General features: G+C 35.8%; 1 protein-coding gene and 1 long non-coding RNA gene across 6 annotated transcripts in view; one reads left to right on the top strand and one right to left on the bottom strand.

The window, feature by feature from the left end:
• The window catches only part of LOC109329898 (probable LRR receptor-like serine/threonine-protein kinase At1g06840), a 16,288-nt gene extending 2,866 nt beyond the window's left edge, over window positions 1–13,422 (bottom strand). The window contains exons 1-17 of one of the 5 annotated variants that reach the window (XM_019563782.1): window positions 13,205–13,421; window positions 12,409–12,585; window positions 12,043–12,193; window positions 11,522–11,593; window positions 11,273–11,344; window positions 10,842–10,985; window positions 10,608–10,679; window positions 10,414–10,485; window positions 9,458–9,532; window positions 8,725–8,793; window positions 8,482–8,550; window positions 8,258–8,329; window positions 7,902–7,988; window positions 7,625–7,693; window positions 6,947–7,440; window positions 6,234–6,398; window positions 4,786–5,069 (exon numbers count right to left, since the gene is read on the bottom strand). In XM_019563782.1, coding sequence (XP_019419327.1) covers window positions 4,786–5,069; window positions 6,234–6,398; window positions 6,947–7,440; window positions 7,625–7,693; window positions 7,902–7,988; window positions 8,258–8,329; window positions 8,482–8,550; window positions 8,725–8,793; window positions 9,458–9,532; window positions 10,414–10,485; window positions 10,608–10,679; window positions 10,842–10,985; window positions 11,273–11,344; window positions 11,522–11,593; window positions 12,043–12,193; window positions 12,409–12,517 — 2,076 coding nt within the window. In that variant the 5' untranslated portion in view covers window positions 12,518–12,585; window positions 13,205–13,421. The other 4 variants (XM_019563785.1, XM_019563786.1, XM_019563783.1 and 1 more) reach the window with 4 other exon arrangements.
• LOC109329899 lies at window positions 5,078–6,114 on the top strand. The gene is made up of 2 exons (XR_002105595.1): window positions 5,078–5,186; window positions 5,997–6,114. It is a non-coding gene; the product is annotated as an uncharacterized LOC109329899 (long non-coding RNA).

The following is a 14,013-nucleotide window of genomic DNA, read 5'->3' as shown; positions in this document are numbered from 1 at the left end:
ATAGTGTACATTGATGGTGCAAGAGAGCTATGGCAAGACCTAAGAGAAAGATTCTCTAAAGGAGATTACTTCAGATTTTCAAACTTGCTCCAAGATCTCCACTCAATCAAGCAAGGGGATAGAAGCATCTCTAGCTACTTTACAGACTTAAAAATATTATGGGATGAGCTTGAATCCATAAGGCCACTTCCAGCATGTGTTTGTGAAATCAGATGCAGATGTGAATCAGCTAACAAAAATAGGGAATATCGTGAAACTGAGTATGTGATTTGCTTCCTCAAAGGAGTAAATGAAGAATTCAACACTACAAGGTCCCAAATCTTGATGATGGAACCTTTTCCCACCATGAACAAAGCATTCTCACTACTCATACAGCAAGAAGGACAACTGGTTGGTGAAAATCCACAAAGTTCCAAGGTTCTCTACAATTCGGCTAACAATAGGCAACAAACCAACCAGGATGATCAGAGACAGAATTGGAAACCAAGAACTAGCTATACTACCAGAGGAGGAACCACACAAGGTAGGGGCAGAAGCAACACAAGAAGCTTCAATCCAGGCAGAACTAATGCAGTCAAATTCTGCACATATTGTGGCAAGGAAAGGCACACAATAGAAACGTGCTATTTTAAGCATGGTTTTCCCCCGAATTACCAACAAGGAAATCCAAGACAAACAAATATGGCCATCAATGACACAACTCAAATTGACAATAAAGAACCTATGGAACAACAAATGGTAGAAGGCAATACAACAGAGTTTAGATTTGGTGCTAGAGAATATGCTCAATTATCATCATTGCTGCACAATATAGGACCAACCAAGGATGATCACAACATAAATCAATTGAGTATGCACCCAATGCCAGCACCTGATCCTCAGGACATCTCTAAGAGTCATGATGCCACAGGTAACTCTTCCTTATGGATACTTGACACAGGGGCCACAGACCATGTGTGCCCTGACTTANAAATTTAACATTTATCATTCAATCAAACCTATTATTATAAATATGCCAAATGGATCAACCACATTGGCAAGGCTGTCTGGTTCTGTAAGTATCTCAGAATCCTTATTTAATTTCATATTTGTCCATAAAATAGCTAGTTCAATGCATTATGCTCTAACTTTTGATGGCTTGAAATGCTCTATCCAGGATATGACTACTTGGAAGATGATTGGACATGCTGAAGTTAGAAATGGCCTATATGTCCTTAGAAGGAGTTTTAATAATGCTGCTAACATAGAACATAATGTAAGTGCTTTTCATACCAATTCTGAATTTGACCTATGGCATTATAGATTGGGCCACCCCTCTACTAATGTTTTAAATTCTATATGCAAGCAATACTCTTTTGTTCATTTTAAACCTGCCATAGCCTGTGATTTCTGTCATTTTGGTAAATAGCCTAGATTAGCTTTCCAAGACAGCATGCATAAAAGCCTCAACACTTTTGACTTAGTCCATATGGACATATGGGGGCCCTTGGCTATCCCATCCATATGTGGACATAAGTATTTCCTCACTGTTGTTGAGGATTACTCTAGACACACTTGGCTCTTCCTAATGAGGACCAAAGCAGAAGCCAGAAAATTAGTTCAAGAGTTTGTGACAATGGTCCAAACTCAATTTGGCAAGAAAGTGAAAGCACTCAGGACTGACAATGGTTCTGAGTTCAATATGCCTCAATTCTTTAAAGATTTTGGCATATTACACCAAACCTCATGTGTAGAAACTCCACAACAAAACTCTGTTGTGGAAAGAAAACATAGGCACCTTCTTAATGTGACTAGGACCTTGCTTTTTCATTCACACCTACCTAGGATTTTCTGGTCTTATGCTGTCCAACATGCTACTTATCTCATAAATAGGTTACCTACTCATGTGCTACAAGAAAGGACACCCTATGAGTGCCTTCACCAAAAGAGACCTGACCTACTTGAGACTAGAGTTTTTGGTTGCCAATGTTATGCTTCCACCCTTATTAACCACAGGACCAAGCTAGACCCTCGTGCCAGAAAGTGCATATTCCTTGGCCACAAAACTGGTACAAAGGGGTATCTGTTGTTTGACTTACACAACAGGGAAATTTTCCTTTCCAGGAATGTTGTCTTTTATGAAAAACTATTCCCTTACAAAACTAATAAGCCCTATGACTCTGTAACAAATAAAGACAATGAGGGTACTGAGAATGAGTTAAGCTTCCTTGACCTTATTCCCCAACCTACTATTAATCCTACTGACAATGTTAGACATAACACATATGAGACAAATATTGATGATGCACCTCTAGAACATCCTACTAATGACCAAACCATAGACCCTTACCACACTCAGGAACAGAGAAAATCAGAACGCATTAGATATCCACCCAACTATTTGCAAGACTTCTACTGCAATATGATAAATACAAAGGACAATAGGATCAAATACCCAATTTCCTCTGTTCTCTCATACCAGTCCTTATCCAGTGACCACCTTAGCCACTTAATATCCATCACCACCACCATAGAACCTAAACATTACAACCAAGCAATCAAATCTAGCCATTGGATTGAGGCAATGCAAAATGAACTTAATGCCCTCGAGCTGAATAAAACCTGGACTGTTGTTACCTTACCTCCCAACAAACAAGCCATAGGATGTAAATGGGTTTACAAAGTGAAACACAAGTCAGATGGTTCCATAGAACGATACAAGGCCAGGTTAGTAGCAAAAGGCTTCAACCAAACAGAGGGGGTGGATTTCTTTGACACTTTTGCTCCTGTTGTGAAACTCACAACAGTGAGGTTACTCCTTGCCATAGCTTCTTCCCAAAATTGGTTCATACATCAACTTGATGTGAACAATGCTTTCCTCCATGGGGAACTCAATGAAGAAGTTTACATGACCATACCCCAAGGAGTGATTTGCACCAAACCAAATATGGTCTGCAAACTACGCAAATCTCTTTATGGCCTTAAGCAATCCGGTAGGCAATGGTTCACTAAACTCACTAAGTCTCTCACATCCTTAGGCTATCTCCAATCTCACCATGATCATTCCTTGTTCACTAAGAAACAAGGATCACACTTTACAGCCCTGCTCATCTATGTGGATGACTTGGTTCTAGCTGGTAATGATAGCCTCAAAATCCAACATGTCAAGCATACCTTAGATCAACAATTTAAGATCAAAGACCTTGGCACTCTCAAATACTTCTTAGGCATAGAGGTTGCCAGAACTAAGAAGGGAATAACTATTTCACAAAGAAAATATGCCCTAGATATTCTATATGACACAGGGTTCCTAGCTTCTAAACCTGCACCTACTCCAATAGTTAAAACTACTAAGTTACACAATGATGACAGTTTGCCTTATAACAATCCTGCATCATACAGAAGATTAGTAGGCAGGTTACTATATCTCACTAACACTAGATCTGATATAAGTTTTGCTATCCAACAATTGAGCCAATTCATGGCTCAACCAACTGTTATTCATTTTAAAGCCTTAACTAGGGTTCTCAGGTATGTCAAAGCTAATCCAGGACAAGGGTTGCTTTATCCTAACTCATCCAGTTTACAACTCAAAGCTTTCAGTGACTCAGATTGGGCATCATGTATGGATTCAAGGAAGTCTATTAGCGGATGTTGTGTTTTCCTAGGAGACTCATTGGTGTCGTGGAAATCAAAGAAGCAGAACACAGTGGCACGTTCCTCCTCTGAAGCAGAATATAGGGCACTTGCATCATCTTCTTGTGAGATTCAATGGCTCACTTACCTTCTCTGCAACTTCCAGGTTCCCTTCATCAAACCAGCTTTGCTGTACTGTGACAATGACTCTGCTAGATACATTGCAGCCAACTCAGTTTTCCATGAACGCACAAAACACATAGACATAGACTGCCATGTCGTGAGGGAAAGACTACAAGCCAACTTATTTCATCTTCTTCCAATCTCTACCACTGAACAAACCGCTGATATTTTAACAAAGCCTCTTGATCCTTCTCCATTCCATCACCTTCTCGCCAAGCTTGGAGTATTCAACATATTCTCTCCAGCTTGTGGGGGGGTATTAAATAATATGCAGCCTAGCAAATCCAAATTACAGCAGCCTCAAATGCAGCCTCAATTGCAGCCTCAATTACAGCAGCCTCAAGCCCAAGTCATCATGGTCCAGCAGCCTCAATTGCAGCCTCAGTGTGGTTTCTTAGAGCACAAGCTAACCAATTCTAGTAGTTAGTTAATTCTGTTAATTCTGTTTTTCCATTCTGTTTTTGCTTCCATTCTGTTTTTTGCTTTCTTCTTTCTTTCTCTTGCTCTCATATATATAAGAGAGCAATCAGATTCATAATTGTAGAATGTGAGGGATATGTACATTGCAAGAAGGTATATTCAATTCATAAACCATATGGAGATTTCTTCCTTTCCAAGCAATAGTATCTAAATATCAAATAAACCCTTTTCAAGAATGATTCTTCGAGAACAGAAACTCAGATACCTGGACGGCTGGAAGTGTCTCGTAATTGAGTATGGCTTCCTTCTTTTTTATTCAAATTCATTCGCCTTAGTCGTTAATATGCATTTACATCATCCTCTTTTTAATGAAATATGTTCAAAATAAGTTTTTATCAGCATACTAATTCCAGTAGGAATGATATAATTCTAAAGTCAACAGGTGAGGCAATTGTGGACAGTAAAATATAAGTTCCAAAACTGAAAATAAAATCCAAGATGATCATAGCATGTACTAAAGTAAAATATAGCAGGTGTTAATTTTCTGAATTTCAAAACAAAAAGTACCTGTTCACCTTCTTCGTCACAGTATCCGAGCAGAGAGACAAGGTTGCGATGATGTAACCTTGATAGTAATGATATTTCTGTAAGAAACTCCTTCTCACCTTGCAGTGATCCCTCCTGTGCACGTTTTATGGCAACAACAGTGCCGTTTTGTAGAACGCCTTTATAAACCTTCCCATAGCCCCCTTGTCCAACTTGAGCAGAGTTGCTAAAATTGTGTGTTGCAGAGGACACTTCTTCATAAGTGAAGGACCTTACACCATCAATTTTTATTATGGTCTTAGAAGCTGTGAAGAAACACAAGCCTATGTATGAGAATTTTTAAATAAACTCATTCAGATGTGTTTGTATAACTATAGCAAATTCACAGTACCAGATAGTTTTTTAACTCTCCAACATCTCAAGTTAAATAAAATTTTGATTTAATTTCATGCTGAAAATGTGGAAGTTCCGTTAGATAAACCATAGGAAAAAGAGAGAGTAATTTAACGGAGTGTAAATTATAGCTAGAGCTTTTAGATGAATATCTGAATTGCAGTTAAATTTCTTTCTTCATTTTGAGAACATTAAAAACATGCATAGGCAGCACTACCGCACTTGCACCTTCTTAGTAATAAAATGTCCAGTATATGAACTAGCCACAGGTATATAAGTCATGATAAAGGGGGGAAATAAAGATCTATAACAACTTTCAACCCCCACAATTTATCAGATATGTTACGATGTAGCTGCTCACATACATAAGCATCTACAGTGTCACAATACTGTTAAGATTTCACATTATGGGCATTCTAATGCTGCATTAAGAAATTCATTCTCCAAATGGTCTTTCAACCTTGTTTGGAGACAATGTAACAACTCATCCAACAGCTGATAATTCAGGGACAAAAAGCCTTATCTTTTTTATATGCCTTGTATTTTGTCTATGACCCTATATTGTTATGGGAAAGGGCAATCTTCGGTGTTCTGCACAGCTGTTCAAAAGAGAATTCCTCTTGCTGAACTCTAATATGCAAAAACGGGAGACTTTCTGCATTAAGTTTTTCACATTCTTTGTTGTATCTAGAATTCTATTTTGATTCTTTTGAAGGATATCTTATCCTCCTCCTAGACTCTAGTTGTATTTTCCCTCGTTTGTCTCTTAAAAAAATTCTCTTTATATCAGAAAAAGGAGGGAAAAAAGCAAGGGGCGATAAATCAATGCGACATTGGAGTTCATTAGGAGGCCTAAGACGGATCTTATAATTCTTTCAAGAATTCAATGTATTATGGCAACAATAAGACTACTCTGAATGACGATAAAAGATAATTAGATCTCAAATATGGTTCAGTCAAAAATAAAAACAGCATTTGCAATAACATAAAGCGTTCTCATTTTGACCGGGTAGAGCACTCGAGACAAGTGAAAGCAAAATAACAATATACTTGATGATTCATGATAAAGAACTCACAGTGACGTCGTTTGGAAACTGCACGATGATCTTTCAGTTTTACTCTTAATATGAGAAGAGTAACAATTGCAGATAATGTCACTGCACAGGCAATTGCCCCTAAGACTATGCCAGCCAGTGCACCCTTACTTATCCCAGACCCTGATTTTGAAGAGGTGAAAATCACTGCGACAATAGTGAGAAGTGTAAGAAAAATTATATAACAGTTGGCAAATATGATATACAATATATGGTATGGCACATTATTGTGAAGCAGCTTATTTATTGATGAGCTCTAGTGACATTGAAGTTTCAAATTTGAAGTAGCTAAGTTCAAAGTTCCACAGTTAACTTCTTCAACACATACAATGTACTCTTCAACAGAGCATTGAATCTTGATCAACCAATTCACTGTGAATTGTCACAGCACAGTTATTTTGATTTTGCTATAGCATCTCATCCTCCGGGTAAGGAACTAATCCCTTTTGGGATACATGGCTGCCTATACTAACAAGTGCTGCTTTCAGGGGTCGAACCTTGATCTTTGGCCTTATACGATACTTGGGGATCTAGTGGAGCCTTACACTACTTAATCAACTCATTGGTATAGGTATGAGACTGTAATGTTCAACCAGCTAAGGGAAACATGACCATGATTTTATTGTCAATAGTATGCATCAAATCCAAACTCCACCAAGCACTCTAGCAGATTATAAGAAGGGTCTGAGACTTACCATCCTTGTAAGGATCTAGCAGAGTGAAGTTAAGTAGTTCATAAGGCCCAAACAAGTCACTGTCCGGAATTTTCCATCCTGTGAACATGCTTGTGATCCGCAGGAGCTCACTGTCATTAAAAATATGAGTGCTACTATTGACAACATATACGGGAAAAAGCTTCAACTCCATGCTCAGTCGAGGTCCTACTTGCCATCTAAAAGTAAACTGAAGCTGATCAGTAGATATATCAAGACCAGAACTCAGATAGTCCTCAAATGTCTCCTTGTATGGGCGAAAATCTGAAAATCCAGGACTTTTCAACCGATAACCAACAAGCAATGGTGCTGCACAGAAACAATCTACAGAGTATTCATAAGGAGGGGGGCATGCTTGAGTAGGACAGGAAGCATTGGGGTTTGCTGGAATTAAGCCATTTGGGTCACCGGAAGCAGCTTCTGATACACAGAACTGACTTAGGGTGTCATTTGAGCACAGAGGATTACCATTAAGCCTGAAACACAGTAATTTTCAAAAATTAAAAATGAACTATGTGCTAAATCCAATGTTCAGCAATTCTAGACCTTCAGCAAAATGATATTCTTGCTTTAAACTTATAACAAGATAAAATAGATGAAAATCTGTAGCCTTCACCACCATGATTTCAGTACAAATAGCATGTAAGTTTAGAACCGTACTCGAGAGTGACATTTGGAGGAAGATTAGTATCGCCAGATATGCTTGTAAGTTTATTATTTTGAAACTCCCTGCAAGATCAGATGATATTAGCATAAAAAACACCCAAAATATGCCTTAAAGAATACATATGCACATGTCTGCATGTGTGCACACATACTATCAGCTAACCAGAACCCTCGCCCCCTATCTTTTATTAAGAAAAATAAAACACATACAACGCCCCCATATATACATCCAAGTAAGCAAAAGTATGGTATTTATAACTTCGGGTCTTACACGAGAAATATTTCTGTTCCATTTGATGTCTTGTTCTGCCAAATGGTGGAAGGAACACTACCATTCAATGAATTGTTTGCAAGTGACCTGCCACAGAGGATGATATGTAGTAAATAGCCGTTTATTTTATAATACAACTCATTAGAGAAGAAATACAACAACAATAACAACAGTCGAGCCTTAATCCCACTGGGTGGGTCATTAGAGAAGAAATATAAAAAATTAAATAAATTGTACTAACAAATTCAATATATGATGTACAAAAGGATAGGGTGATTTATAGTAGGTCTAGTTTGGCTTTATAGTACCCAGTATAGTTTGATGTTGAAGAAAGTATAACATAGAAGATAACTTACAGTTTCTGAAGATGCTGAAGACCAGAAAAGTAGGGTGGAATAGTTCCAGTAAGCTTGTTGTTTGATAAATCACTGCACATATCCCAGAGTTCAAAAATTTAAAGTATTATCACATTCTATAGATTTACCCTGATAACTTAACACAGAAAAATATAACATGAAATCCAAATATTTAGATGCAAAATCAATAGATAACAATTTATCTAAATGACAGAGATTCTTACATGGTTGTGATGTTTTCAGAAAGCTTGTTAGGGGGAATCAATCCATTCAACTGATTGGAACTGAGGTCACTGGAATTTACACAAAAAAGTAGTCAGTAGGAGCATTTACACACTCCATTAGACTTTCGTTTATACATATATATCGGAATTCACTTAGTCAGTAACAGTCACTTCCCTCGATATAAAATCCGATAATTTAACTGTATAAACTGAGTTAAATGAAAATGAGATAACTGAACTTACAGATAACCAAGGTGTGGTATTGTGCTTAGATCAGGAATTGGTCCTGTCAAATTGCAATTCCTAAGGCTCCTGATATAACCAAGCATCCAATAACATATGATATACATCAACCTTGACATAAACCCTTCTCCTAACCAAATTTAAAAAAATTCTTTTTTGACCAGAAGTTATCATAAGCATAGGGGGAAGAAACACAGAGTGGTGACATGATATCTCCAAATAAACCAAGAAAATAAAGTATCTCTTCATATCAGGAGATAAGTTATCTCCTCCAGCCATAAAATCATGACACGAGGAGATACTTCTCATAAACCAAACTAAAATACTTTACCAAAACAATGTGGATATCAGAAAATGGAATATTAACAGAGCATGATTGGAAATTGAATACATAACAATACATATTTGAAGAAGGAAATATGATGAGATCATGTCATACTTTTTGAGTCAAACAACTCTTTCTAATCTAACTGTGAGATTATTTTACTTTCATTTATGGTGTTCTACCCACACACATATTTGCCATTTGATTATATTTTAAAGTCCATGACCAACATTTTCCTCTTTTTGCATAATTGTTAGTCCTACATAAAAAAAATTCAATCACAAAAATTTGCATCTGAAATTGGTATTTCATGTCTTAAAATTAAAATAAATGATCTAAAACACCTCAGCTCCCGACCCTGTACATGTAAAACTAACTTATGAACAAGGGATCACCAAGTTCACTTACAATTTCAACAATTTTGACATGTTGCGGTAGGAATCTGGGATGCTATTTCCACCAAAGTTATTGTTATCAAGTTGACTGCAAAAAGAAGATTTAAGAATGAACAACTATTTTAAAAACATAACTATACAATGAGTAATATTTATTAAAGCATTCAACAATGTAGAATCAGTGGACATCAAAGAAAAAATATTGAAAAGTTCTACACTGACAATAGAAAATTTCCAGCTCTGGAGTATCAAAACTAGGATAGATGACACCATTGGCGAAGCACTCAATCCTTATTTTTTTACATGTAACTAAAGTTGATCGGGAATCAAACCATCAAATGACACTACAAGGCAAACCAAAGCTTTACAACTATTTCTTCCAAACAGTATGTATTTAAAAACTAATATTAAAACTGTTGACACGTCCGCGGCCAGGGAGTCCCATTGTTACCGGGGCATGGAATGCATCAAACAAGACAAACATTCTATCTTTTACTTGAGCAACCTATACATTTATAGGCTTATTGCCACTTCATTAATATTTTCGTTCACCAAAATCTCTTCCCTCTATGTATCAACTGGCATATCTCATGAATCATACACTATCAATGCTTCTCTTTATTTAACAATCTATCAGTGAAAGAAGTGTATGTTCCGAAGCCTGAAGCGCACTTCAGTGAACCTATAAAATAGTATACCGTTGATAGATGTTAGGGGTGCATGAATAACATTAATTTTCGTTTTACTTATTGGTTCATTTGTTAAATGTTTCCATGGAAAAGCATAATTGTAGCATATATTTGAAAAGAAAAATACTCATCAGAAAAGGAACAGATAGCAGAGATTAACACCCATTTGAAGAAAAGGAAAATGTCATTAGCTTCATAAGAATGTTTTTTTTCATCCAATAAAAAATGAAAACTAAATGTGCTTACACACAGACTTACTACACAGAATAAGAAAACATACACTATAAGTAAGCTCGGTAAATTGGACAGCTCAGGGGGAAGATATCCTGATAAGTTGTTGTTGTCGAGAAGGCTGCAGATAGAAAGATACATCTTGTGAACAAGATATAAGCATGACAACTAATAATTGAATAAAAAACAGAAAAGTATGTTAATGGCTGCAATTTTGTCAAATGTATGCAATTACGAACTTACAGATGAACAAGGCTTGGTAATCTGGAAAGCTCTGGTGGGATTTGCCCGCTAATTGAATTATTATTCATGTGACTGCACCATCCGGGGAGAATTACCAACATTAATGAAACATTATTATTTTTCTCACCCTTTTTGGTAAAAATAATAAAGGTTGAAAAATAGAAGAATTCACATAAGATTAAAATAGCAAGAGTGGTAATTCTTAAACTACATATTCACCATAAAGAACCTTACAAGTGCTTTGTCTTGTTTAGATTTGCAAATGATACAGGTAAAGGTCCTGTTATGTGGTTCTGATCGATTTGTATTCTGTCGAGGACTGGAAGATAACCAAGCTCCTCTGGCAGAGGACCTGTTAATTGATTTCCATTCAGGAGCCTGGAAAAAAGAAATATTATTGCGAAAGAAAGTAAAAATAGTGTAACTCTTCATGTAAAAACACCATTTGCTTATTTCTACAATCATTTGAATTTAATTTTCATCCTATAGGAACCACTATTTGAATTCAATTTATTTAGAAGACACGATTCTGTGTGCATACAATAACAAGGATGTTGTACATACCAATGTCTGAAATGACTAGAATTTACCAAGGTGATAAAACAACCGAGTTTTTTTACCACATAGCGACTAACATACATGACAAAAGGGAAGGCTCAACTTACAAGAGTTGCAAACTTTTAATATTGCCTATCTCCTTCGGAATACTCCCGCTTATGTTGTTCCACATAAAGTTCCTTTGGAACGCAGAAAAGCAAATATCAGAGGAAGAAGGTAAGTTAAAGTTGCAAAAGGGACGAAACACTCAAATGAGCAAAATATATTATACTCAAAAAAGATGGCGTCTAACAATTACTAAATTGGAAATCATTCATGATACTTGTCATTTAAAAAATCGACACGAATAGTCTTACAGTCTTTGCATATAAGTTAAGTTGCCAATCTCTGGTGCCAGAGTTCCTGACAAGTTCAACTTTAGCAGTTGCCTACAAACAAGAAAATCAAATTTAATGGAGTAGCATAAGAATTAAAATTCTACCTTCTCAAACAGAAATTGATAGACATGCATTAAGAAGTATTGATGCTAGAAATGAAAGTAACAGATAAATTAGATCGATAGCTTGTCAAACAGAGATTTTTCTTCGAGGTATATAAATTCATAAAATACATTTAAAATAACATCATACAGAATGATGCAATTGTGGCCCACAGCTCCCATCCTGATCAGCTGATTATATTAATTTATACTGTAGTATACAAAGTACAAATTATTATCTAATTAAGCGTTTGGTCCACGACAATGATTGTCTGTCTATTTTAACCTTAACAGACAAGAGAGAAAGATACAAATAACAGACAAACAAAGGAAATGGAAGCTTAAAATAGTAATATATTTTTTGTTACACAGAAATGTCAAGTAGAAGATAAGTCATACAGTTCTTGAACATGCAGATAGCCATCGAGTAATGTGTCGTTGAAGCACAGAACTCCTGTCCAGTTAGCTGTGCATGGGTCTCCGAGATCCCAATTGCTCAAATTTCTATTAGGATCAATCAAACTTATCTTTATGGCTTTCAATGCTTCAACTGCAAAATCAATGCAAATGAAATCATTATATCATCAATAAAAAGGGCGGCGAAGTGCACGAGGCTCCCAACTAGTGAGGTCCGAGAGGTTAGATGTACGCAGCCTTACCCTCACAAGCGAAGAGGCGGTAAATTTCTCTATATATCCACATATAAAAGCAATCAAACAAAACAACCATGGAATACCGCAAAAGAAAACGTGCACACACACATACCTTCAGTGGGTTTCGTGATGCCATCCTGTCCTGCAGCCAGTAGCAAATAGCAGCAGAACCACAAGCTGAAAACAAAAGCTCCATGCTTGCAACCTTTTGACAGATACATCTCAGGAACATAGAAATAACCAGGATTCTTAGATAACTCTCATGAACTATGCAGGTACTTGTCTCTCCCTGGTACCAAGAAATTATGTAGGAAAAGTTCAATATAAAAAAATTAAACCAAAAATCAAAATAGGTAAGAAACATCCATCCATGGATTTCAATTCAATAAACAACCCCATCAATGCATCTTATTTGAAAATTCTATTAGCTACCAAACTACAGAAGAATACTCATTTCAAAAGCAACCCTGTGTTTGTATCAAACTGTGGAATTCCAGAAGCTCTCAAACTAAAGCTGAAACCTCATTTTTTTTGCATCGAAGTAGAAAATCCTAGCAGCTATCAAACTATGAATACCCAATTGAAGCATATGAATAACATAAGCAAATTCCATGTCAAAATGAGAGAAAAGAAAAGAGTCAAACGTTAAAACAAAAACAAACAACAAAGCAAAAACTAACACATGGGGTGTTGCAACTAAAGTACCAAAATAATGAAGCATCAACATTTAAATAAGACAACCCCATTTTATGTATGCATCAAAGTAGAAAATCCCAGCAGTTATCAAACTAAAGAAGAATACCCAATTGAAGCATACAAATAACATAATCAAATTCCAAACCAAAGTGAAAAAAAGACTCAAACTTTAAACCAAAAAGTCAAAAACTAAGAAGAAAACATAAACTAACACATGGGTATTACAACATGAAGATGAAAAAACAGTGTGTGAATCCTCGTTGGAATTATCTCAAATACCAAGTCATAGCAATAAATACAGCAGATAAAGTAGGTGTAGTTGATGAGGGAATCCATCATTGTCATAATAGTAGATTTAATACCAAATGGGTTTAAAAAAATGGTGAAAGAAAAAAAAGAGAAGCTTTAGAATTGGGTTGGCGATTTTGACTTTATGAGAATGAATGAATCAAAAAGGTGAGTTTAATATATGAATCAGATAATCAATAAATGAAAAGGAAAATGAATTGAATAGAATAAAAAGCTCAATATAAAAAGCTAGCTTGTAGGTAACAGTGGCCAACTACTACTATATCATAGGATATTATTGCAGGCTCTTTTATATCACAAAAAAGCTAAAAACCAAAATTTGTCATCGAAAAAGTGAAGTACAGTTCAATTAAATAGTCTTCTGTATTTTCTTTATGGGGCAATTTGTTGGTTGAAAAAATAAAGTTTGTTGAAGAAATAGTGATTAGATAAGGAGTAAATATGTATTTTGCTTCATGTAAATTTCATCTGTGAAAATTTTGATTTAGAAAAAATAAAAATTCAAACTAGTATTTAAAGATCATAAACGTAAGTAAAAATCGTTTCATTTCTCATGTTTTTGTGACTTTATTAATTTTATAATTCAAAAATTAAAAAATCTGAAATGATCCGGAAAATATTAAATAGTTAAATTAGTCATTTTAGCATGTTTTGTAATACCTAATAAGAATTAATTTGACCCATATTTAAAACTGGTAAAGTCAAACTGAAA

This window comes from Lupinus angustifolius, chromosome LG16 (assembly GCF_001865875.1).
Source record: "Lupinus angustifolius cultivar Tanjil chromosome LG16, LupAngTanjil_v1.0, whole genome shotgun sequence".
NCBI lineage: Eukaryota > Viridiplantae > Streptophyta > Magnoliopsida > Fabales > Fabaceae > Lupinus > Lupinus angustifolius.
Note: the sequence above shows the minus strand (reverse complement) of the source record. Positions and strands in the feature narration are given on the sequence as shown.